Source organism: Anticarsia gemmatalis, chromosome 25 (assembly GCF_050436995.1).
Source record: "Anticarsia gemmatalis isolate Benzon Research Colony breed Stoneville strain chromosome 25, ilAntGemm2 primary, whole genome shotgun sequence".
In the NCBI taxonomy this organism is placed as follows: Eukaryota; Metazoa; Arthropoda; class Insecta; order Lepidoptera; family Erebidae; genus Anticarsia; species Anticarsia gemmatalis.
The window spans coordinates 3673977-3701923 of NC_134769.1; the positions used below are offsets into that span (position 1 = coordinate 3673977).

Here is a 27947-nt window from a genome sequence, read left to right on the forward strand (position 1 = left end):
TAATATGTGTTCTTCGTATTACAGTGATTACAGGCTGTAATTTTAGTAAGGTGCAAATTGGCTTCATAAGCATCATTGCTTTAAACGATTTGATCATTAGGTTGCTACTTTTAATAACTATTTTCTAGTCAGACGTATGCAACCACAATCAATTTGGGTTCATAACTTTTTAAATTTAATAATAGATCGATTGTTTTATATGGTAATACCTAACAATATAATCAGCCATGTGTGAAGTCCATTTTCGCTATGTTTAGGTGAAATGTTGGTAAGTATATGATATTTTAAAATAAAATGTCAATATTTCATATGCGTCGTCCTCTCAGAACGTCCACTCTTTATTTTTATAAATTTTAATTTATTTACACATTTCCTTTTTTCTACTTTACATTAATGACGTTAACTTTTAAAATACATTACAAAAACAAAAAAATAATATATAACAGAAATACATGACAATGTACACTTATTATTATTCAGACGAATGGGAAAAATAGATGGACTAGTATACCCAATTAGAAAAAATAATCGTTCCCCGAGAAAATTTTTATCATTTTTCCCATCAAAAAAAGTATTTTATAAATTTTCGCCTACAAGTATAAACGTTTATAAATTAATTGTATTATAGTAAAAAAGGGCCGAAAATTTATCAAATACTTCAGTCTAATATATATTGCTTTACATTCAAAATATACATGGAAATGAAAGTTTGTTATTATTGTACTTTTATCAATTCTAAACAAACAATTCCTTATTATAAGGTCCATTTTTGTTTGACGTTTAGTAAATATGTCATAGAAACGTGTTGAGATTACAATTGTTTAGAAAACGTCAAAAATAAACGGTTGTCTTTAAAATAACAGGTATAGTCATGGCATTAAAAATCTACATTACGTAGAAATTATATTTTTTGACATTTTTTTTATTTTTTAAACGAGTTTTACGCTAAATTCTAATGTACAGAGAAGTGCACAACATCAAGTGGTGTCAGTCTATAATAGGTTTTGAATGGATGGATTTTTTTTGAAATATTGAAAAATTATAAAATTACAAAGCTGTTTGGGTGATATTTTAAAGACTCTTCGTGGCAGTGTCTAAATGCAGTTATTTGTGCTCAGTCTAAAATATTTGCAGTACAAAATTGTAGAGTGAACTTGTATAATAACAAAAACCCTGGTACTATTGTTACTCGTAGGTACCGCCTATGTTTCACTTCCTTGGGGGCTTTCACGTAACTCATTTCACATCTAGTCCTTCATTTGTACGTCAGATTCACGGCCTCTATTCAGTTTATTGCTGCTTTGACTTAACGTGCTTAGCGTTACAATCTAAGAGAGAAAGCAATGTACAGAATAGTGGCTTTTAAATAGTTGTCAACAGAGATATGTGATAGCTCCCCCTGATCATTATTAAGTAAAAATACGTATATAAAAAGCTAAAAGTATACCAGAAATCTTTTACACACTTATTTAATAGTAAAAGGAGAGTTATAAAACTGTTCTAAACAATTTCTCAGGAGGTAATATCAAAAATAATTGCAGGTAATTGAAAACTATTGCTTGCAATATCTAAGGTAGATAAAATAGTGAACACGCTTTATATAAGCTCTAATATTTTAGTACGTTTCAGTTAACTTTACCTGTCGGAATATAGCAACGAACCGCTGGGAAGTTGCACTCCTTGCTTGTGTCTTTTGTATTCTCCAGCTTCCTACGCAGCGGTTTGTTGCTACATTCATACATATAAAGTTAACTGACGCGCAAATTTCGTGCGAAAATACAAGGAATGTTTTGATTTTAAAATTACTTGCAGAGTCTTTAAAATATATCCCTTTGTACGTATATTATAACAAAAAGTCGCTGTATTCCTGTACAGTGTTACAAACTGTATTAAGCATAACAGTACTTAATGGCAGTGATACAATAATGGCGAAGCGAACTTAAACTAAAGTATGCGATGCGACACTGTGTTCAGTAATATTGTATGAAATATAGTTGCCCAGTACGAACAGTCGCACGATTTTGTACATTCGGCACTTTCGTGTATCGAGGGTTTGATGTTTTATGAAAATCTGATCAGCGCCTCTACCGGTCGTCGTAGAAACTTTTTTGCAGTACATTTTAAATGTCAAACTCTCGATACTCAATGGTTCCAATTGAAGAGAATCGCGCTAATGAACGTATTTTATTTGTCAAAGTTTAGCATTAATATTTTTACGTCACTTAATATAATTATTGAGATTGTCGATTTATGTTTCATAATTAAACTTTCACTGGATATTTTTTGTGTAAAAACATACTCAATTTCGTTGAAAATTTCTTAGTGTAATGTTAAATTAAGCGGTAAGTGGTTTTGTCAGTCAGTCTAAAAGTGAAATATAAATCTGAACACAGCATCGGACCGAAACATCACAGATATCATACCTACAGTAAGAAAACATGTAATGCGACAGAATGCCATGATTGTAACCAAAACAGTAACGGTAAGGTCACACTGGAAGTACTAACACACTAGTACTATACGCTAACCATAATTATATACAAAATTACTATCAATTCTCCGCAATGAGTACATGTGGTTGCGACAGATTTTGAGCCATATATTTAAATAGGATCACAGTGAAAAAAGTGATTTAAATTTAAGTCACTATACTATAAATATTATAATGTCCATGTTATGGCAAGTTTTTTCTAAATAAATCTTAAACGTCGCTAAGACTTCTAAGTCTACGTCCATAGAAAAATTCTTTCACTAATTCTCTGTACAACGTTTCAAGTCTATGTTCTACGTGACACAATCACAAGTTCCAATTGCACTGTTTAAAAACTGGGTTGCGAGACAGTCCTGGGGTTGCCACTCTGGGGCTGGTACACGTCGTAGGAGTTGTGCGGCTCGAGGTGGCACACGACGTTGTTCTCGCCGTTGAGCACCGCGGCCAGCGCCCGCATGTTGCTCTCCTGCGGCTGGTGGTAGGGGTGCATCAGTCTGCCGCTCTCGTAGTGCCTCTGGTCGTAGCGCTCCAGCGTGTCCCACTTCCCGTACTTCCCGTAATGCTCCTGCTCGTGATGATGCCTGTCCCCCGGACTATATGAAATCAGGGGACGATGGTCCCCAAAAAACTTGGAGCTAGAGGAACCGTGGTGTCCTGGATTTTGCCGGCAATTATCAGGACCGGAATTGTCATCTGACATGTCAGACATTAGTGTCTCGTTTCTTTCGATCTCCTCGTAAACGGGGTCGTCTTGTATCACGCGAAATTCCTGTTCAGAGCCGCGTCTGTACATCCTGCCTTGTTGGGATGCGATTTCTGAGTACGTGTGGTTTATGTTCTGGCTTCCGTGGTGATGGTGATGCTTCCGACGGTCATCTTTGTAGTGTTTGCGGAAGATCATCTCCTGACTTCCAGGGGAATGCTGCGACATGTATACGTGAGGGTTTCTGAAGTCATGGTTGTAGCTCCTGGTTGTTTGATAGCCCTGGGGGTGATGGAGAGGACTCTCCTCGTCCTTCATCACGTGTCGAGGGGAGCCAGGTGCGAGAGGGGCGTCGCACTCGTACGGGCTGTGGATGTGGTTCTGCTGAGCCAGTTGGCGCGACAGGGTGTCGTGATGCTGGAGCGTCGCTGAGTTGCCCGGGTGGTGTTTAGAAGAAGTGTTCTGTGAAATAGATATTATTTAGAGTATTATAATTGAACAATCGGAGGCAAAAGACAGCTCAATTGTCAACCATGTTTCTGAAATGACATAATTTGTAATGGTTTTTTTCACACAGTTATCTTATGAGTAAAAACTACATTGCAATAAAATATTTTTTTTATTATATTTCAATGTTTTTCGAGTGTTATGAAGTCAGTAATGAGTGCTTAGCTATTCTAAGTGCGATATGTTACGGAAGGAGGTGGGTAGGGCCTATATGACGTCATGCAATGTTCGCTACAGTTAGTCGTCATGCAGTTAATGATTTCTTAGATTTAGTAAGATCTTTGTCATTGTGAACCATCACCGAATAGATTTAAAGTGAAAATTATCCCTGGGAAATTAAAACCTGTGAAATGAAGTTAGGTAGTTTTTTTTATGAAACCTGGTTAAAAGAATGATAGAGTGTCCGTATAATTTATATCTCCAATACCAGGAAGAAACTAATGGAAATTAAGCTTTTGTATTATATTTAAAGATTAATACTATGACACCATACGTCGTAATTTTGTACCCACATACTCTACTATAGCGTCATAGTTTAATAGTCGCGAAGATCTCACATTTTTCATACATCTGCAACTGTATAAAAGTACTTTTTGCCCTTAGAAACATTCAGAAAATATCACATAAAACACAAATATACTTCGCCTCCAGATGCGGCTTATCCGAAGATTCTTAACAATAACTAAAGTGCTTAATGATTCTTACATCGTAGTTTAACGTATAATAAAACTAGGCTAGGTATAAAATTACTACACGATTATGAACAGTCGATGACGGTCGACGAGACTTCCAGATCTTACCAAACCGCAGAATAACTACTAAACAAAAACAAAACATCGAAAAGTGAAACTAAAGCGTTTGTACAGCCCACCCCTCACCTTCCACACGTTTGCATTCGCCATCACCGCCCAGTCGTTCGCGCCAATCGAAGCCGCCATTTTGTTAGAAAAACAAGATGGCGAACGCGATCTCAAATTCTGGTATTCGTTCGGTACTTCGATATTATTCCGGTAGCTATGCATCGAGGCAATGCTCTGAGTATGAGACGTCGAATGAGGAATATTTTGAGGAGTCGGCACGCGCATAGACCTCGCGTCATCACTCGGTACATAGATCGGAGCCGTCGGTCGAATATTCCATCTCGCTCCCTCAGGTTGCAAGCTGTAGCTCTATATAGATAAAATACACATATAAAAATATAATAATACATAAATACGAAGGATAGACGATAGAATGACTAACTCAGTGATACGCATTTAGAGATAGGATGTTCGTATTTCCAAACTAAATGGCACTACACAATTTCGATACCATTTAGAGATGCTGTAAGTATCCAATAACCACCACACCACTAAGGAAAAGAGTGTTAATACAAATCGAAATGATTGTTAGAGAAGCGTTATAGAGAGGCTTTTAGAGACAGGTATAAAAAAAATCGGGACTTACCGTAAAACACAAACAACAAAAACATGTTAGTTTTCACACAAAAAAATGTTAAAAACATAAAAACAAACATAAAATTGAGCTGTCTTTAACCAATTAGTGACAAAAGCCGTGGTGTCTGGTGGTGTTGAATTTGTTTGATTATTTTTCATAATTTTGGAAATACCCTATCTCTAATGCGTACGCACCTTGTTGGCCGTTCTGCCGGTATCCATGGGGATATCTGCCACTGCCAGGGTTAATGGGGCTCCTTAGTTGCGTCATGGGGGCTGGGGGTTCTCTTTCAGGGATATTATGTCCGAAATTAGCCGCTGTGGCGTTTAGACTAGGGCCGAAATTGGTTGATGGGCCGAAATTTTGATTTTCTTGTGAGCTACGTCTATTTCTGTTAGAATGGTAGCTGTGTGCGGCGGCGGCGGCCGCTAGGGATGCCACAGCGGCGTTGTTGACTACATTATTGTTGTTATGGTTGTTGTTGTTGACAACTACGTTTAGAGTCTTGATGATTAAGTTGTTGGTTGTTGACGCCGACGCGGCGGGCAGCCCTGACGTGCTCGCTGTGCTCTGCTATAAGTTGTAATTTACTTTTACTTGGGGATGTTACTCTTACTAATAGTACGGTTTTAGTTCTTATGGGTCAGTGCAGCAGCAGTTGGTTGTGAATATAATATTATTAGAATTAATAAGAGCCAGTTTCAATAAACAAAAAAATAACTGTTATTTTTTTATATTTTTTTTTATTAAGTGTTGAACCTGACTCTTTAATTCAGTTATACCTTAGTTAAACATAATTATATCGGTGTATTTATTTTACATACAACATTGTGTTTATAATAATTAGTTTTACCACCACCAATGGACAATATGGACATGCAAAAAACTTTCACTGTTGATTTATAGTTCCTTGATTCTATCACGAAACTATGACCCCTTATTAAGCTTCAGTTATTTAACTAAAGCCCAAAGCTTTTCCATCATATTTTGTAATATTTTGAATGATAAATTGTTACTATGTTAAGTAACAAAAATTATACTTCATTGAAATACACCTATATCCTCAAAAACCCCTTTCAAAATTGCCCTTTTTTACACATTACACGTAACCATATCCCAAACAAAAACTCCTTATGACAAAATCTTAGAACTACCCTCAAAAGTCCACATACCGTGACATCTCTCGGATCCACAACATCATCAACATCGGCGTTGCTCTGGTGATACCTCCGGCTCTTGACGGACCCTTGCCTGGTGTCCATATGGTTGGATGAGGAGGCTGTGGGTCCGTTGTTATGCTGGAGGGTCTCTGAAGGCTGGCCAGTGAAGTGCAGGCAGCAGGATAACCAAGGATGCCGGCGACCTATCCTGGCGCATTCGTTGCGGAACTGAAATGAAGGTAGGCTAGAATTAATTTCGAGTTCTAGTGTATTTTTGACTGATTTGATTTGATTGAATATGATTGTTTTTCCTCTTATATTGACACACCAATTCAATGTTGTTATCAAGATAATAAAAAATACCAAGAAAAGTATGATCGATGTTCTTTTTGACACATCAATTATTTAAACTAAAATGTACTTTCTTGAGACACGAATATTAAGTAAAGTTAAATTCGTAACTCTATTTTTTGTATATTTTAGTTATTTAAGTATTAAAACACATTCAATCTTCCTGAAAATAATCAGTAGGACAGGACTTTGCATGTGCTTTTCACACCATATTATTATATCAGTTACAAAATATATAGATAAACAAAATGTTATAATAACATATTAAGACTAAGTATTGTATTCTATTAATAAAGAATCCTTAACAAGTTTCACTAAATCCCGCTTACCTTATCATTCTGCAAACAATGGAAGATAAATATAACAAGTCCTTGCAGCGAGTTGAGGATAGTGAACGCGTACGCCATGACAACAGTCTGTTCGCTCAGGTACAGGAGACCGAAGGTCCAGGTCAGACCCAAGAGGAACGCCAGCACTATTGAGCTCTTTAGCCATACTCTGGAAACGAGAGACATGATTGAATAAGAATAGTAAAACTTAATTATTAAGCTGGAAAAGTAAGTTCTACATACTACTTTTTCCTTAGATTTGCCCGCTACGAAATTTATCCCGGTGTAAAAAAATTGTAAAGTATTTCATCAAAATTAATTCGGTAGTTTCTATGTGAAAGAAGAATAACAAACAAACATACATAAATCCTCTATTGGTAGAGCTAGAATGTTTTGTAACTGCGACTATTCATGACTAATACTAATACTGTTATTGTAAAAATATGCGTCGCTAAATCAGTTTGTAAGATCGAGATGACAATATACACATATTATTATGTACGTACATACGTATTGTACTTATGTATCACAAAAAAGCACTTACTTCATTTTGTATAGCTTGGCGTCGTCTTTGGCCTTCAATGAGACGGTGGAGTGCGTGCACATCATGTAGATCACCATGATCAGACAGATCCAGTTTGCCTGTAAAATACACAAATTAATATATTAGTTTAGTTGTAAACAAATGTGTTGAAGTATAACAATTTTTCACAGAATAAGTCATCAAAATTACATTTTTAATAATTTTGTCATGCCAATCAAGGGGTCTAAATTAATTTTAAATTTGTGTGTACCTACTGTACAAATAAACTAAAAATGAAGTTCTCCTGCCATTTTCTCTTCATTTATTTAACAGCAGTTTTTATAAAATCATTAAATACATTAAAGCATAAACGTGCGTATACGCATACGCTCGTAACTAACGTATAACAAAGTATACGTACCACTAGTACCAAAATAACAGGTCCGACGAAGCTCATCATGAACCATCGATCAGTCGTCAGCCAGCAATGTCGGTCCGTGCCGTACCCTCCAGGAAAGATGGCGGCGGAGACCAGGACTACCAGGGCAGGGGCTAGGTACGCGAATGTACAGTACCAGCGACCTCGAGGGTGTTCTGGTTCGAATACTTCTACTAGCATTGCGTAGAGATGGAAGCCTGGAAAGAGAGGTTATGTTTTTATATGAAGTCGATTTTGTTTGAAAAATTTATTTCACGAAGTCAGAAATAGCTCATGTAATTAATATAATTAAATAACAGGTATCCTAAAATACGGCAGTGTATATTGAATTATAAATAGTTCGATGTTAACTAAACTTTTAACGGTACCCTTTACAACGGTAACTTTTTAAAGTTACGTTAGGAAATACTATTAAGCAACGCGAAATAACGTTTAGTTTCAAAATGGTTATGATCCTTTATCTTACGTGTTTATATGTAAGTATCTTATATTCTTTTCAATTCGATTTTACGGCATTGTTTACGTCAAGCACAAAATTTAGTAGGTCTGGCGTAAATTTAACACTAATTATAGTAAAAACAAGTTTGTTCAACTTACCTTCAAGGAACATCCAAGCAAAAGCCGCCAAGAAGAAATAATGCAGCACACCAGCAATGAGGCCGCAGAATATTCTGTTCTGAGTCTTGTCTATGCCGGCGAGGAAGACGATCTCTGCCACCAGCAGGCAGAAGCACAGGTTCTTGTGGATCAACGCGCGGTCTGACTGCTAGAGAATAGGGAGAATTTAGTTGGATTCTATTGGGGTTAATTTTCAAAGAAATTTTATCGGGAGCAATTGCTGATGATAATAGAGAAAAAGGAACTACTCTCAATAACATCATAAAAGAAAATATTTCTGCAAAAAATAGTTGGTTTTAAATGAGATAGTAGTAGTGAAGGATTTTTTTATAAAGAGCTTAACTCTATTGAGGAAAAGATTTTTATGTTTTGCTTTTACATAGATGCACCTTTTATTCTATCACATAATTTCAAACATTTTTTTAAAATGCTTTTGAGACATTTTACGTCACTCAAAGTAACTCATCTGTAACAGCTGTATTTGATATGAACAACTATCTATAATATTATGTAAGTGATAATAAAAACCAAACATACCTTCCCATTCCTAAAGCACATAAACACAATAATAGCGGCCGACAGCGCCACAGTGCTTATCCCACAGCCGATATAAGTCAGTGTGGTGAGTGCTTGTTCGTGCCCCGCGCCGAGGGCGACGCCGCGCACGTCCATGAGGATGGCGAAGTTCGTGAGATGAGAGCACGCGCACCCCGTGTGGGTTGTGTTCGACCATTCGACTACGCAGCCTTCTGGGGACCAGCCACTGTGGGGAGAACGAGTTTTGTTATACATTTGTTTAAATAAAAATATTTGTGAATTATTGGAATAGTGTACGTGTAGCAGTGACGCAGTTTTAACTAAGTTATTAAGCAAATCGTTATAAAATTGACTGTAGTGTAGTGTAGTGTACTGAATTATAGACTTAAAAATTCTTAGAGTATGAGTTGTAACACAGACATCCATCCTCGTATTAGCCAGACCTGCTAAATCTGTCTGACTTCTAAAAAACTATAAGTGGTATAACTATACAATAGATAACAGATATTTCTAATTGTTTTGACATTTTTGGACATATGTACGTAACATTTGAAAAACTATTTCTAGTTATCATTCAAAATAGGTTTAGAGAGGACATCAAACGTTTAAATGATAAACTTACTGTAAAGTATAATCCCAGAACACGCAGGCTGGATTTGTAACGTTTTCAGTCTTGAGATGTTTCATTGTGATCTGTACCATCTGAGAGAGTTCGATGTGCCGACCGTTTCCTAAACTAGCTGATATGACCTGCAAAATAAATTTATGTTTAGAAATAAATAAAATATCCAAAATCTAGTCATATCACAAAATCAAATAGGCAATACTGAAATAAGTAGCGCAAAATGGCCTTAAGTTTTATTTTGACGTAACTACATGAAATTTTGACAATAGTTAGCATCTTTCGGACAAACTTTGTGAAGTCGAATTTGACGGACGAAAAAATGTAATCGAACAATCAACAACAACAACGAGTAAATATGTCTTACCTTAGAATTTAAAACTTTGGTAATATTCTTCTTCTCTCGCTCCGAATTGATGCTGGTTGATGAAGAAGTGCCCACATCACCCAGGAAGGGCACGAACCTGGGACTTTTGCCGAAAGTCGGTGGTAAGATTTCTTCAAGCCGATCAAACGCAAAGAACACGATTCGAACTAATTCGTTTTGACGATTTTCTGAAAGGAAAAAGAACGAATGAAAATGATGAAATATTTTCCCTATTATAAAATAGTAGTACTTTGCGCTATATGTACATAAAATTAACACAGCTGCTTTTATGTAAATATTATGACTTTAACTGTTAGTATGTGACTCTAAATATAATAAAAAATATGTCGAATAGATGGCGTATCCATAAAAAGCTGAACGCATTAAAAACATAGTTAATTTGATAGTACCACGCTGATTATAAAAAGTCACAGAAAAGGTTTTAGTGTACATAAATAAATATGTGTCACGAAAAAATTAAGAACCATTATTGTTAGTTACTGTTCATCTTACACGATCGCTACTTACCAAGTAAAGCAGCCTTAGGTATAGTGATGGTGTCTTCAGAACCCTTCCACTGTTCTTGAGCGATGATTGATGGGAATGTCTCATCTTCTACGTTTTTCACTTCTAATACTCGCACTGATAAACCTGTAAATATATTAAAAATGTTAGTTTTGAATACAGATAGTTAAATGAATCATTTTGTAACACTGATGCCATCTAGAATGCAGCATACCGAATATCTGTGTTCGCAGATAGAAACTTCAAGCGTATTACAACCAAAATCGTGTTTTAACCTACTTGATAAATTAATTAATTATCTAAGCTTGTCGTTAAGTATAGGCTGTGATTATTCAGACTCTTTCCGAGCTTCGTTTCCGAGCCACTTTCTCTTCGAGTATCTGTAGGATATTTTGTTTGTTGCTATGCTGCTTAGCTTACAATAATATATTGTTTTGGCCGATATACCACTTATGTAGCCAGTTTTATTGAAACCAGTCAACAATACAGGAGTTGGTTTTTGTTTTCCAGTTGTTGTACAATATACAAGATACTTACAGATATTCTTAACGATCTGCAGTATGGTCTTCTCCTTGGTGACGGCGTCAGCTAGCAGGAAGGCGTTCTCCTCCAGTTGTGTGAGCAGTGCGCTGGCAGCGCGACTCTGAGCTTCCACGTTCAAGTCCGCCCAGGAAGAGCGCTGCGATTCTTCTAGTAGGTTCGATCCTGGGGAATAAATGTTATATGTATTGATTTTCCATCGTTTTATGTACGAGTAGAGCAACCCAAATTTGCAGCACTGTTTGATCATTAATTTAAACAATTGCTTCAGTTCTCGATAATAAATTGTTAATTTTGCTTTCTATTCATTATTTTCAAATCCAAAGAAAATAATCTACGGTAAGAATATCCAGTTTGAAACTTGAACTTGTGCATTAAACAGTAAAATCATTTAGATATTTTTCCGAAAAAAGAAACAACTTCTGAACTAATTGTTGCTTACTACAAACATACAAAGAATGGTTATAGAGTACGAGCGGAACAACTATTTGGGGCTCGCACGCGGCAGTCGAACTCACAACCTTTGAGAGTATGGTAATGGTTTGGCGATCACCTTAATCACTGCGCCACGGATGCTATAAGGCTCGTTTTGAACCAATAGCTATACCAAAAATTGTTACTTACCAGTCTTAATAACTCCCAGCAACATATCAGTGACGATAGCCTCCCTCTGCCTAGGATCTGGGAACGTTTGCACGTTCTGCGACATGCGCTGAGCGAGCTTCTTCATTATACTAGTGGTGGTCATCATGTCGCCGCCGTAGAGCGTCTTTGATGATGTTACCTGGTGAAAAGGAAGGTGTAATTAGTAAATGTTTCAACTATTTTCAAGTACTTTGAAGTTACCCAGACCTTTCTGGTGTCGGATGAGGAATTATGACATGGCATTTATGGCATTATGAAGTTATGAATGAGTAGAAATATACTCTCACCCTTGTAGTTTATGAGTCTCTAGAGTGTAATTAACGATGGTACAGAAAAAAGGTTTATCACAGATCAATTTTGAACTAACGTTTCGAAAATTGTTAGTAAAGAAAAAATATATAATTAAGTTATCACTAGACTTTTGCTACTCTAAGAACCAAAGAATTTTGGACACAGCATAGCAACACACGGGTTACTGGTTCCAGAAGTCTTATAAAATGATTCAAAAATGACTTACCTGTGCTAAGTCATTACTGATGCTGAGTAGTGATTCTCCTTCCCTGACCCTCGCTTCAAGACTGTTCAGCCACACGGAGCGACACTCACTGAGGTCTGGAGTAGGACCCAGCCATTCTGGGATTGCGTCAGCTGCGAAAATAGAAAATAGAGTTTAATTAGATAGGTACTGGTAAACTTTTCATTTATTATAAAAGTGCTGCAGACATTTGTTTGTTGTTTAGGCGGCTCCTGCTTAGTCAAAGGTCTTCTTGACTAAAATTGTCCTCAGAGATCTATTAAGTCTATCAAAGTAGAGACTGCTTGAATAGATAAAGGAAGAAGAAAAAAATCTTTAGTAATAAGTGCTTTGGTTGACCTAAGATATCGATTGATCTAATATTTTTAGTTGACTATGGTTGGGATATAATCGTGATAAATATTAAAGCCATTCTCAATATAAACATGCGTTTAAATGATTTTTGATGCCACCAGTTATTATTTAAACCAATGAATATAGTAAATACTCACTGTAAATAAAATCGCTATTAAGTTGGTTGTGGTTCGCCTGTGAGTCGGAGAGACCGCTCGAGCCGCGGTAGTCGATTACGTGTTCCGGGGAGTCACCGTCACGACCTATGTCATGCACTCATGTTAGTCACAGCGTTTTTGTAGGTTATGAAATGATTGTTTAGTCCCGATATCATGAATGGGAAGATTAGTGATATATAGTGATGTATGTCATGAAATTGATGATGCATGAAGTAGCCGGTTGAAATAGTAAGCGTACATTTAAACATACATGTACATTAAAGTAGCGTACATTTTTATGGTAAAAATAATATTACTGATTTAACCTCAAAGCTAGGTTATTTATACATGAATAGGTACAGCATTGAAGTATGATGAAAAAGAGTGGAATTGTTTTTAACACATCTTATTAACTCTTTTTATCTCTAAAGGATGACTTAACTAAGCATTAATTCCATAAAACCAAAGTTTTAAAAGCTAACCAATTGATTTAACACCATTTAACATTATATATAAAAATTGCCATTATTAAAATATTATAGTCATGTCTTTATTACCTTTTAGTAAAGCTTCAGAGCCGAGTCGTCTGATCAGCTGCATCTGTCTGTCGCTGGGCTGCTCCAGACCGAGGTCGTGGTAGTTCTCGCCTGAAGGTAGACCCGTGTTCCGTCTTCGAGGACGTTCCTCTTCTATGTACTGGTGTGCTGTTAGAGTGCATCTGGAAATTGAGAAGATATTCCGTTAGTACTTTCATTCTCAGATCTTTATGATCGATCCCATTGTTGCAACTTTTTTCCATATCATCAATATGACTCCTCGAATTAAGCCAGGAATAACTGTCACCTAAAGAAAATATCAAAAGAATACGAGAATCATATAGGTTTCAAAACTATTTTTACTTAAAGACGAAAGCTCAAAACTTTACCTAGAAATAATCTAAGCACCATTTGACAAACCGTGGTATGCTTTCATTATACATAATAATATGTTACGGATTACACAATGGATAAACATTTTAATGTTTGTGAATTCTACTTCTAATTACTAATTATTTATAAGCACTTGGTCTAATATAAAATTCATTCATTTCCCAGTAGTCTATAAAGTATCAAGTGCTCTTTCCTAAAAACCTCTTAGAGAAGATAACTGTAACGCTGTTGCTACTTACTTCCATCTGGCCAGTCCAGTGGCACCTCCAGGGCATGGCTGGACAGCATAGCTGTTGACAAGAGTCCAGTTCCAGTTCAGACCTCTGGCCGTGACTTGAGGACAGTAGGCGCGGCGGCCGATGTTGGGAGTCGCGCTTGTAGCTGAGGATAGAAAAAGAAATGGTTTAAATATAAGTAGTGATAGAAACGAAGGGTGTGATGGCAGGCTTTTTATACTGTTTATACCATTTAGATAGGAAATATTTTGATTGAGAACGAGAAATTAATATAAAAGAGAATAAGAAGAAACTACCAAATGGGAGACGAATTTTACTACGTATATTGTAATGTAATTAGTAAATAACTTTCAATTTAAGCTTAGAGGATTTTCGATGGAAAATATTTCAAAATTAGATCATTATGAATTTACGACATAGATGAAATATTGGCATTTAGGATATAGGAATGTTTATTATCAATAGGAGGTTGACGAAATAATATTCTTACAAAGTAAATATAGTTGGCAATAATACATAAGTCTAGTATTACAAATTTATAATAAACATACGAAATTAGCGCAAAAAAAATATTCCTCCATACTAACATTTCATTCTTACGAAACAGGTAAAGCTGATTTCTGTGGAGGACAATAAAAAGTTATTGTTTGTTATAAAAATACAAATCAACTTACAATAAGCTCTATCGAAGTCGTCGACTATGTCCGTGTCTTGGCGGTTGTCTTTCGGAGGCAGGTGGACCGACGGTGTGGGTTCCATGTCCTCGTCTTTCGAAGGCCAGTCTAATGTGCCTTCTGTTACGGCTGGAAATTTGAAAGATTTACTTAGTACTAGAAACTGTTTTAGTATTTCAGGCTATAGGAGATAAATTCGAGGGGAAAGAAATAAAACTGCTTCAGTTTTTTTTTGGTTTTCTGATGTTCATAGATATGACTGGCAATTGATTAGCCCCTAGCCTATCAGGTGGATCCGAATCAAAAACCAGGTCATGTCCCTTTAAGAAATCTATTGCAGCTGATGTATGCCGTGTATTTGTATTTATTACAGTTGAATGTAAATGTCGTCCCCAAACATGAAATTTTGGTCCCACTGCTTGGCAAAAGTTTTTTTATTACATTCCAATAGGCTCCGTCTTTTTACGAAAAAACAGTAAAATATCAAAGATCGTGAACTCTAATATCCTGACCTGGCTCGTCCTCTTTGGGTTTGTCGTTCTTGACGCTGTGGTCTTGCTCCACAACCTTGGGCACCTCCTCCTTGACCTCTGGTATACTCTCCCGAGGACTCTGCGGTGGGTCCCTCTCTGATGATGAGTCTGGCTGTCGCGTTGTGGTCTTCTGAAAGATGGGTGTGTTAGAATATTGAATTACAAAAAATAAAAACAACAATAAAAAAGTAAACGCTATCTCAACAAAGTATAATCGTACTACGTGAGTGTCTAACAAAAAAAAAACATAAATAAACTTTCATCTTAAAGAAGGAGAGATTTTCATGTTACGATTCGAACCTAGACGTAATTAAAATAATGGATTCACTATTTAGCAAATCTAGCAGAATAACATAAAATCAAACGAAAATCGAGAATAGGAACTGTTTTCTCCTGAAGGTATATGAAAGCCAATGGCATAACCGGTTAGTGATACCCTGAACTCAGCATCACTAAAATAAAATTCCCAAAAAAAATATACACAAGTCTATTAATCTATCGGATAGTCTAACGTCAAGTGGTAAAGACTCACCTTAGTAACATCTCCAAGTTTCACTTCTGGTGGTAACGTGATATGTGGCCTGAAGGTCGGTGGAGTGATCACTGTGGGCTTCTTCCTCTCGTTCTGCTGTGTTTGTACCGGGTTCTTCGGTACTGGAGGCTGCGTGGACCTCCAGACGGTAGGCTGGGAGGTTATGAGCCATGGTGGCGATGGCCTGTTTGTTGTACTTGTTGTTGATGCTGGAAGAAGAAATAAGATTAAGATGATATTTATTTACCATAAAGCGACTTACTACACCATTTTTTCTTTTTTTTTGTGATTTGATTGCTATATCAATTTTGATGCTAAAAAAGCTATTATTTAGAATTTTGAGAAAATAAGATTAGAAATAATTAGGGTAATATATCAAGACAGTAATGCTGGAATAGAATGTCATAGAAAAATATGATGTTCTTCAAAAAGTACTGGTAACTGGCAGTCATAAATGACAAGACGTATGGATGTAAATGAAGCTAAAGTAGAATGTAGGGATCGTAGCAAGTGATGTCCTTTGTTCTTTGCCTGTTGTTATAGGAAACAACCTTGTTCTATGTTTTAATGAGTAACATTTCGTTTCTTTTACTTACCCGGTACACATTGGTAATGTGCTTCAAGATACTTCAGCGTGTTCGGACATGGATCACCGAACATGTTCGTACTTGCCAATATACTGCAGTTTTGGTGCATACTACATCTGTAAACAGAAAAAAAACATGAGACATCAATAACACAGCGACCAATTAAATACACGAGAAAAAATGTTCGTTTCATTAGTAGTTTGAAGGACAAGTATTTTTGCAGAGAGTTTTTATACGCTATTAGTGGTTACAGGAAAAGAAAATTTGATGTAGTCTCCGAATCAGCACTATACGATATTTCCCTGAACATTAGTGGAAGTCCTACAAATATAAAATCAAATCATTCATTCATTAAGGTTCAATAGTAACACATATCGTAACAAATACTGAATCTACAATTAACTCGGAAAGGAGGTAGGGTCTTATGAGGAGAGCTAGCAGGAAGCTCATGCCCACTCTTTTCGATTGCCAAATTATTAACAATGTGCAATGAACACAACAACTGTTAAGATAACAAATACAAGATTTATACAGCACATCGTATTAGATTACAAACAAATTGAACTCCTAAACTAAAGTCTACACATACTATCTGTAATCGCATCCAGTCAATTTCAAGCTGAAGCCAGTTCGTCCTAGTTTTAAGAGCAAAACCGATTTATTTCAAAACAAGTTTACACATGGCCTTACAATCAATTTCGCCATCATTTACTTGAGTTAGAGGGGTCCGTGCACTTTATTGCCAATCTCGCGACTAACGAGATCAACTTGCGCGAATATTTAATTTTCGCCAATTTTCGGCACTTTCCGTACGGCCTCGGGATAACGATTTGTGATTATCGTCGTGTTTATGTTAGGTATCGTTCGTTTAAATTACTTTACAAATGGTTTTTTATTTTGAAACATTTGTTTTGACGCGTGTTATGTGTTTTTAAAAGCCTTGTTTATGTTTAAGCCTTAAAATTGTTTATCAAAACATATAATCGATAAAAAAAATTGACATATTTAGATATTCCAAACCATTTTGGTATTAAATTTCAGTGTTTTGTGCCCATGTCACATGATAATTTCTGACATTCAATATTAAATGCACAATATGAGAGATTACATGAATTATTAAAACCATTTAACATGCAAAAATATATGTTAAAATCGCACATAGGCGACTTTTTATCGCTTATCTTTAGCTTAGTTGCAAACTGACCACATTTAGTTGCCAACAAAATTTTAACGAAATCACGGAAACCGACACGTTCATAGCAACATAAAAAATGTTATTGGGTGTCCGAATATCAAATTTAAGTACACATATTAAATTTTAATGTGTATATTAGTTACTTTATATCCCTTAAAACGTTATTTAGTCATAATAAATACTAGTATTACTTTTAAAAATGTATTTTAATACCTTTAAATGATTTCGAAAATGACATTAATGTCAAATTAACGTCGTAAATGTCACGGGATCATCTTTGAAGGTAATCGGTACTTATTTATAAAACTATTAAAAGTACGTACGTAAGATTGTGTTACGATGTAATTAATTTTCAGTTTTTTTAATTGAGTGTCCGATATCATTCGTGATGAAGTGTTTTTAATTTATTTTGGATCAAAAGTGAAGTTATTTTCGTCTTTGTTTCATTGATTTCCTTTAAATTTTTCGCTTTACATTTGATTGTTCCTATTTGTATAATAGTTGTTGTATTTTATTACGTTGTTTCGTGATTCTTTATCTACTACTTTCAAAATTACCCATGTATCAGCGTTAATATGATTACAAAATTTTTGTATGACATAATAATATAAAAACAAGCTTGTAATTTTAAGGGTACACTAATTTTACAATATTATAATTATCATATTGGAATCTGATCTCGATAAATGAAAACCACACTAACAAATGCGTTACAAGCGTCATCTGTTTCAATTTCAGTAGGTGGTTTTCTTTCACAAAGTTACCAACTTCAACTTACTAAAGTTTATCAATTCTATTATAGTAGTAATTCTATTGATAGAATTGCTTAAACTTTGAAGTTAGTTCATTGAAATCAGTTTTCATTATGCCTGACAAAGACACGAACCTTTAAACACTCAATAATGCCTTTGAAAGTCACTATTTCAATATCGAGCTGGTTTAATCTAATTCTAAAGGCCACAATTAATAGAAACGACACTAAAGCGAAGCGAAGGTAAAACATAACATTTTCAATCTATTAGATTACATTAAAACATACAAGCTGCAAGAAGATTTAACCCCGGTTCTGAGGTATATTTAGCGGTAGTTTATTAATTCAACAGCGTTTAATTTAATATAAAAAAAAATCTATTGGATAGATAAACTACCGCTAAATGTACCTCAGAAACCGGGAGTTAGAGAGGGTGGTTACAATTTGTAGACTACTTCGCTTTGCCTTTGTACTGCTGCGTCTACGGTCCGATTATTGAAGTAAAGATTTAAGTCACGCAGTAATTGAAGTTAGTAAATACTCCTAACCACTATTACCTTTAGAAAATATCTGCAACGAGTCTTAGTACGTTCAAAACACGCGAATAATTTTATTTACCTATATTAGTTTAATATAAAACCGCAAAATCAAATTACTCCGCTATAACCGATTTAAGCTGATCTTTAAACTGATTATGGATGTGCCGCAACTATTTTAACATGTTCATGAATTAATAATTAATGTAACGTGGATTGTTGGGTAATTAGTTTTGACTGAATTACATGCTTATTACAGGTGAATATTGGTCTAGATATTGAATACGAAGAGCCTGACGATACCGCTTTTGTTTCATGATAAAGAAATTTTGTCACACCAAGAGGTTATGTTAATGAGGACATAATATACTTTTATTCCCGGTTCAAACAAAGACTTTTCATACTAGGCTTCTTTATAACTTTGCAGAGATTGGCTAGTAGAACTGAAAGCAAAAGAACTTGTCAAAATAAGAATGTTCATTGCCAAGTACAAAATAATAATCTAACTTAAATTAAAAAAACCCATTTTACTATACATCGAGTAGAAATTCAAAACTTAAATGCTAGAGCAACACAGTAGCAACAAAAAGTTGCTCGTCACCAGAACCAAGTACTTTTAAAGATTTCGTTCCGACGCAACCTATCAGATTTAATTCGATTTTAACAAGGGAGACATCTATCGAACAAGGCAGCGATGCATATTAATATTGTAAGGGGCGCGAGTTATGGTTCCGAGGGAATCTCATAGCTTTTCCAATAGATTAGATTTTTTCCCTATATATTTATATTTGATGTGCATTTTAAGCGGATTGGGAGAAGAGATTTTTTTATTATCGTAATCTTCAAAAGTGCAGAAAGAGCATTAGTAAAAGATTTATGACTGAGTCTCTCTTTCAGTCTGGAACTTCTATAAAATATTTGAAAAATTATGACAAAATAATAATATAATATAAGGAAAACACTAGTAATGCATTCTATGCACAATATATTAGTACCTATTACTAAACTCTTTGCTTTCGGAATATACCAGCGTTTACTCAAAATTTTAAAGCTTTTTCTGTTGCATTCGAGGCCTATAAATGAAGCAATCGAATTGGCAGTGGATTACATATTTACAAAGACTGAGTTTTTTCTAATAAAGAAGACTGCTATATAAGTTATTACTTAAATGTAATGTAATGTATTTACATACCTGCTATGCAAAACCCTCAAGCTTTTCGTAGACATGCAGTTGACGCTCCAGTCGGTGTTGCCGTGGTCGTTACATATCGTGATGGAGAACCTTCCATAGTTGGCTCTGATGAGGTGGATCACGGACCCTTCCCTGCAGCCAATCTTCAGGGTTTTACCTTCGCACGCGTACGCCGTCTCATATCGAGGCTCTGTAGACAAACAAAAATATTTTTACATTAATTTTACATTAATCCCCAAAAATCTTCTGACTTAAAACTAAGTACGCGCGGTTTTTGCTATAGCCGGTAAGCACTATCGAGTAGCGATAGTCTGACATCTAAATTGTACTTAAAATTAGTTCGTACGACACCCGCTAGATGCGCTGATCTGATGATGGTAGATGGTAAACAATAGTGTACGTCTAAATACATAAATTATCAAACAGTCTCAAAATTTTATTGTAAATGTCGGTCTAATATTTGTGTGATAGACATATTTTTGCTATCACTTTGATTGAGCTTCGTAAACATTCAACTTGTAAAACTACTGACCCTTCTGATATAACTACTGTTCTATGTTTAACAAAGATTTCAATGTTTTTGTAAAAGCACATAGATGTATAGTTTACGATGTACATGAAAACACTAAATCATTGTTGTGGGCAGCACAAAAAATAACAAAAATATGTGCGAATACACCAACAATAGAGCAAAAACAATTTTAACCGAAAACCGTTGTGTATTGAATTTTATCTTTTCTATGAATTTATTTATTTAAAGCTTGTTTTTATATGTTTTCAAGTATATCGAAAAGTGTGTGTTACTGACCTTTTGTAAACATGAAAGGTTACATACATGCAGGAAATTGTTTATAATTTAAACAAACCATACATAATATTTTTTATGCTCTAAACGAATTTTGGCAAATACTTTGTAGTGCTTTGCCAATAAGTTAAACTAATTAAGTAGTTTAAAACACAAGTATATTTATTATAATGTAAGTTTAGTTTCAAAAACGATACTAAACACGAATTATTTACATTGTTTATTAACACTATATACCTATTTAAAATGTATAGATTAAATTTTCGGAATACGTCTTGCGAAAATCTAATCTAGATACATAATATTTATTCCATTAAGCAAAGCTGTGTCAGTTTACCAATAGCACTATACAACAAGTAATATTAGTGACAAAACTGTCATTTAATAAGTTTGTAATGTCCGAAATATATTTATTACGAGGACACAAAGCTTATCGTTAATCTGTAGCCACAATAAATTGCGCCAACTTTTATGATTAATAGTGGCGTATTCGAGCGATTATTACCACTGTGATGTATGTGAACAAGATATTTGTTATTTGATACCTGGAAGACGTGTTATTGTAGTCTGTGGAACCTTTTTATTTGACCTCAATAATGGTGATACGGATTACGCCAGTCGTATATTTTATATCGAGACTACGACATTTAGAGGTAGTCAATCTAGAGCACTCGTTCGAATAGCACCTTGACGAAAAACACCTAGCCTAGTCCACGAAGGGCACCCATCAATATAAAATGTATTTGACAAAAAAAAAACCTGACCCTGTTGTCAAAAATATTGAAGCATTGAAAAATATTGAAGCCTAAAAGCTCTGACATTCCTAACGAAACTAAGTACGGAGAAGGTAATTTAAGAAACGGCTTCCATCTTTAATGATCACTCTAAACTTTTAACTCACTAATCGTTCACCAATCTATTAGCGCAAATGGCAATCAGTAAAACAAAACTTAAAACCAAACACGAAAGAACAGCCATTCGTAAATAAATCCAATTAAAAGGATCCGTTACCCGATCGGATCGTTAACCAACAACCATTTATCTAAAAGGGAACACCTCGAAGACAATGCGAAAACCGTCTACTCAACATTTCATAATCAATTTCTGGGAACGACTGAAAACAGACGCTACAATTTCACATTCCATCGCCGGTTTTCTTCGTTGCCAAAAATTTGCTCAGGAACTAAAGCAGTAAGGGATGCTTCGTAAATTTTACTTCTCGCTGAATACGGTAGGTGCGCATATTGTAAGCTTCGTATAATAAATCTGACCAAATTAATGACGGTACTGACAGATCGTTTACTGGTTTTGCCAGTCATACCGCGAAATGAGCGGCTGTGTATGATGGAGTAACCCTAGCAGGGCTGCTTTATTTTCAGTTTTGGTGTAAGCCACTGTTTCGGGTTATTAGCGAAGCGTAATTGGTGATATTGTTTCTTTTTTGGTACAGTGTTTGAAGTCAATATTTTGTATGATCGGATTTTTCACGCTTTTACAAGTTTTCAAAGATGATTTCTAGTTGAACTTTTTCATGTATGTTGACATCAACGAATTCTCTTGTGCTTACAGTAATAAATAAATCATGGATTTTGTCAGGATTATTGTCTTCACATTCATTTGGTACGTTCTTATAAAAAAACAAAATAACTTTGAGAAATATTGCTTTACAGTTTATAAACCTTTAATTTTTTAATGAACAAAATTTTCTCAGCAATTAAAGCAACCATTTCGAAATCCTTGACAAAAATAACCGTCACTTTGGCGGCCATTTGTAAAACACAAAACAAAATGTTTAGATGTTCATCGAAACATAATTATAAGGCTGTGTACACATAATTGTTGGTTCTCTGAATTGTTTAGTAGTAGTCTTTGATCATTTTAATAACCGATATACTGACATTTCATTAATCGCCCCGTTTGTAAGCCATTAATGGTGACAACACTCATGTTTTAATATTGAAATTTCTAAATTAATAGAACCTTTGAATCAATAAATGTTATTTCAGTACTTTGTCATTGGAATTTCTTTCGTTGACTTTTGGTTCGTGTATGAAATTAAACTAGATATATAGTTATTTAAAACTATATAACATAACACTTTAGAATTGATTTTAAAACGGTTTAAAAGAAGCTTCTGATGATTAATATATCATAAGATACGGGAATTAACGCGAACACGCATTTTACCTTGAAATGCCTGTTTCGGGGCCGAAAAGCTAGGCATTTCATACCATACAACGCGAAAGGTAATCATAACCTTATAATGAAATAATACCACCAGCCATTTAGGAGTTCTTAAAAAAATGCCCATCGGCAAACAAAAGTATATCAAAAATGTGCATCGTAAACGTCACAGAGAGGATTCGAAATACAACTATAAATTTTGAAAACAGAACGTGATATTCGCAGTTCAAAACCACAATAGGGTTGTACCAAAAAATGGAATAAAATGCAAACACGCAAAAATCCACTCACGATGTAACTAGATACGCTAGGAACTATTTTAAATCACTGGAATAAAGCGGGTTGTACGCAAAAAACGCTAGTCACCCCCTTAATCGTAGGGCGCGAGGGTGGATAATAAAAATGATTTATATGAGATGTCCAGTGCCCACTCGTTAGGGGTTGAAAACAATTTACAAGTATCCCTTACTGCGTGATGGTGTATATTCTGAGTTTAGCAAAAAAATTTTAGTAAATATGGTAACCAATTTACCGGTTGATGCAGAAAAATAAATTATGAAAAATATGACTTAAGATTTGCTTTTATTCTTTAATGTATAAAACAACAAATTTCAGAGCTTTCATTTTATATTCTTTGTGTAAATAAAAAACTTGCACAAATAAGATTAATTTAAATCTTCATTCATCTGCGCAAATTATTATTCACAACGCACCTGAACATCTTAATTATTCATAATACAAACATTCAAATACTACGAGTTCTTTGCAACTAGAATATTAAAAGAATTTCTCACTATATGTAATTAACTCTCAGTACGAAGGTTTGTCAACATAAATATGCATTCTCTTTTGTATCAAAACCCTCTATTGTACAACACCCTTAATTCCCACACACGCACACATACACACACACATATGCATTATAATTACGTTGCTACATTACAATTCCTTTTTCAAATGCTGTAATTACCTAGCTGTGTTTACAAAGTTACGACTGCCATTCACGTATACCTTATTCCCTTGAGTTTAAATTCAAATTTGCTTAACAGAAAGGAAAGTTTAAAATTGTTTCGTTGTGGGACCTTGTTAGGGAACACATGTGAACGTCATTTGATAGTGATGGGTCTTGAATTTCTTACGATTTGAATCGATTTCGAATCGGTTATGTTCGGAAATTTGTGTTTGTTTACGTTAATTTAAATAAATTATGCATGTAGTTTTAGATTATCTACAATTTGAATAGCCATATTACTTCACAAAAGCATCTTCTATCCCACTACCGTGTCTTATAAATAATAGTTATTGTACGAACAACATTGCCGTAATTTTATTACAACATGTTCAAGCAAAGAGCATTGATACAAAGAAAATATCAAGTATCATTAATCTCGTTCCGCGAATCCCTTTGAGTCGCGAAAGCCAAATTAATGCACATCCAAATATTACGTGGCTCCCATCACTATTATTGTCATTTGATATCCGACAGGCAGACCGAGCGCACGTCAGTTGAATGTCCGTAGAGCGAATATAATCACTATTTTCAAGGCAATAGAGTCGATTTTATTTGTTTAATTATTATCTGGGTTTAATGCAACAGTATTGGTTACCCGGTGTATTTAATTCGGTACGTCATTAATCGAGATCAGGAATGGTTATACGGAGGGATTATGTGGAATTTTATTAACCAAATTTCTGGGTGAATGTATTTGGGGTGGAAATTATTTCGACAGTAGAATTTTCTAGTGGGAAATTTTCAATGATTATTAACGTGAGGGTTGATTTTGGGGATTTTTTATAGTAAAATTATGAAATGATTTCACAGGGTGATTTACCATAAAATAAAACGATCACTTTTCATTAGTCAGAGCTAGGAACGTTATTGGAAAATCTTGAAATTTATAAAAACGTATGAAAATGAAATCATATTTAGTCGATTATTTTCTTACAGCTCGACACGAGTCTTTCTCCCATGGGATCAAAACTTAACCTTAAAACCAGTTAGCAAAAAATAAAACGGTGAAAAACAAACATCTGATCCATATAACAAAATTTAAAATGTAATCATTATATAAAATTTTCCACTTAAAAAACAACAGCTTTCGTCAAATATTTTTACAACGCAAAACGTTCCTAAATATGTCTAAATTATAATTTTATGAAGTGATACGTTGGTAGCGGGGTGACAAATTGAAAAGGCCTTTTTATAGTATATTTTACGAGAACCCAGAGGATGCGACGCTTCATATATTTGAAAGAGTATTCCAATTTTAGTAACAGGTGAGTACGGTGCTTCGAGCACGATATATTATTTACATTGGCAATCGTATGAGAATTTTGTTCCCTGTCTTACATTGTTTAGTGGTAGTGTCGAGCCATTTTTATAAGGTAACGGGAAAATCGGGCTTTTTCCACAAGTTATGATGCAATTTCGTCACTCTTTACGCTTTTTGCGCTCTTTTTACGCGTTTTTGTGTCGTGACGTCATCGTACAACTTAATATTCCACATGCCAACGACATAAAAGGCTATAGAAGAAATAAAATTGTCAACAGTTTGGACGTCAAATACGGTCCGCGGATTTAATTATACGCATTTGCATATTTTCCACCAAAACCCGGGGCACGGTAACTGGGCGTTTTACCCTACCTTTTGATTTGTTAATGTCCATTTTTATGAGTTATGGAAAAGTTTTTTTGTTTTGTAGAACATAAATTTGGACGTCGTGATGTATCATGGCGTATGTATAAAGGTATGCATGTTACGCTGTCATGTTTTCACTCCAAACATACTCGATTTACTATCACACAAAACTACACAGGGTGTAAAAGAAAAGTATTAACTTTAAAAACAAAAAACATTAAATTTATTCTTTTAAAAAGTTCGCTCACCTGCCAGTATGAAGACGAAGTGAAGTAAAAACAAAAATCGAACGTGCATTCGAAATTTAAGAGATTTAACCGTTCGGCAGTAAAATGGAGTAGGGAAGAGGCACGCTGAGCCAGCCTGACGTCCCGGCCGATCGATTCTCAAACCGAAAGAGACGTTTTACTACTTGTTTTACGAGTTACAAAATCGCGGGCCGATTTGTCGGTAACATTCGTAAAAACGGTAACATTGGGTAACATAGGGAAATCGAAACGTAACTCGGCTCTGATAAAAATAAAGCCGGTGAGATTTGTAGTAAGGATCCGACTGAACAACATAGTGGATGATGCTTTACATGTATTATGAACATTATGTACGCTTCGATACGCTTGGCGGTAATACATTTACTTCCATCTCAACAATCTACCATTATATGATTAACCAAAATATTTTGAGTCAACTATAAATAACCTTTAAAGAATGACAAATTCTTTACAGCCTTTAAAAATTGCAATAACTAGCACTACACTTACAAATCAATATTTGAATATTTTTTTAACAATTCCAATTCACAAAAATAACTAAATACACTCTTATGAGTTTCTGATATATCCAAAACTCTATGTCCTCCACTTTATAGGTTATTAGTCTATAAAACGTCCCCTTCAAACGACTTATTTTCAATTTTTTTCGATTGTCAAACACGATTATACCGTTCGACTGGACATCATAACCTAATTGAGATATCATACACCCTATTTTCATATTTACAACCGCACTCAATGAAAAACGACCTTTATTTTTTGGTCCATAAAAACTACAACCTGTATACGAGGATTTTAAAGACACTAGACTTTTGAAAATAGACTTTAACACGAGACAATAAAGTTGAAAATCGTTTGGCAGGTTGTAATATGTGATTTAAGTTAATCGTTTGATAGGTATAGTTGCAATGGCTCACGAAGGGGTCGGTTGGCCCTTAGGGCGTTTTTTAACGGTGGATATATGCACCCCCGGTCACGTACTAGAAGCTTCCTGTATGAACAGTTTCATTTTTCTTTTTAGCAGTTTGCTTATAGAAGATTGGGTTTCCAAGAAAAGTGGATGGTCTGAGAAATTACGTTTGGATATAAATTTTATTTTTGTGTATTTTTGTCACGTAGGTAGAATTGAAGTACTTAGGACAATTCTTTGCTTTAAAATTATTGATATTTTATTATTGTTTGCATAACATATAATTTTTGCACAGTTATTCATATCTCTAGTCATATTTTTTTTTATTTAGGTTTATCTAAAAAGTCTCATTTTGAACCTATTTCATACAGAGTCACAATTGACTGGAGACATAAATAAAATAACATGTTATTTACTTATAATTGACCAAAATAAACAGCTGAAGTCAGAACGCATGCCGTTTTACACAACGGAAATTTTCCAAAAAGATAAAACTTAAGAATACATATAAAACTGAGAATATATAACTTTTATCGTATACTTCACATCCACACTAATCCAACGCTGCATCACATGATTTACTCTGGCGAAAACTTCACGCGTATCAGTAGGGAGGTGAGAATTGCATGGGGTGTCAAATAAGATTTTTTCCTCAATCTACAGCCCTTAGGGTCCGTCCGGTTATACAATTTACCAGTTTGCTACATGTACAAAACGATTTAAAGCACATAATACAAACTTTATATACTACATAAAGGCTAGACACGTTCATCCCTTGCATAGTAATTCAGATTCCCAACCTTTACGGTCTCCGAGGGATTGTAAACGTATTTCTAAAGTTTGCAAAGTCATATAGGCAATAAGGCATGCAGTTTTTTGAACCCTTCAACTGAATGGCCATTTTCCATTACGTAAATAGAAAATCTTTGGACCAAATTGTAATATTTTTTCAATCTTGACATGTAGGCTTACAAAGGCAGAAAATTAATATATTTTGTTATCACACACGAAAATTTCGGCGAAAGCAATAATCTTTATGCACGCTTTAGTAACAAAAACTGTAGAGAATATTTCAAAAAGAAAATTCACATTTACAGAGAGCGAAACTATAGTCGTATAAAAATATTCAAGTACCACAACAAAGTAGTGGGGTAG

At 34.9% G+C, this 27947-nt stretch overlaps 1 protein-coding gene across 8 annotated transcripts in view; it reads right to left on the minus strand.

Moving 5' to 3' along the window:
* Window positions 1–297: 297 nt before the first annotated feature.
* Cirl (Calcium-independent receptor for alpha-latrotoxin) overlaps window positions 298–27947 on the minus strand; it is a 314415-nt gene continuing 286765 nt past the window's right edge. The window contains exons 3-24 of one of the 8 annotated variants that reach the window (XM_076130804.1): window positions 19986–20175; window positions 16321–16427; window positions 15725–15933; window positions 15172–15319; window positions 14660–14788; window positions 13989–14130; window positions 13378–13538; window positions 12821–12925; window positions 12312–12442; window positions 11774–11933; window positions 11147–11314; window positions 10613–10735; window positions 10085–10272; window positions 9718–9845; window positions 9096–9321; window positions 8538–8706; window positions 7923–8137; window positions 7523–7620; window positions 6979–7147; window positions 6311–6526; window positions 4580–4870; window positions 298–3656 (exon numbers count right to left, since the gene is read on the minus strand). In XM_076130804.1, the coding sequence (XP_075986919.1) occupies window positions 2820–3656; window positions 4580–4870; window positions 6311–6526; window positions 6979–7147; window positions 7523–7620; window positions 7923–8137; window positions 8538–8706; window positions 9096–9321; window positions 9718–9845; window positions 10085–10272; window positions 10613–10735; window positions 11147–11314; window positions 11774–11933; window positions 12312–12442; window positions 12821–12925; window positions 13378–13538; window positions 13989–14130; window positions 14660–14788; window positions 15172–15319; window positions 15725–15933; window positions 16321–16427; window positions 19986–20175 (4310 nt within the window). In that variant the 3' untranslated portion in view covers window positions 298–2819. Of the gene's footprint in view, window positions 3657–4579; window positions 4871–5332; window positions 5712–6310; window positions 6527–6978; window positions 7148–7522; window positions 7621–7922; window positions 8138–8537; window positions 8707–9095; window positions 9322–9717; window positions 9846–10084; window positions 10273–10612; window positions 10736–11146; window positions 11315–11773; window positions 11934–12311; window positions 12443–12820; window positions 12926–13377; window positions 13539–13988; window positions 14131–14659; window positions 14789–15171; window positions 15323–15724; window positions 15934–16320; window positions 16428–19985; window positions 20176–27947 lie in introns of all 8 variants that reach the window. The other 7 variants (XM_076130803.1, XM_076130802.1, XM_076130810.1 and 4 more) reach the window with 7 other exon arrangements.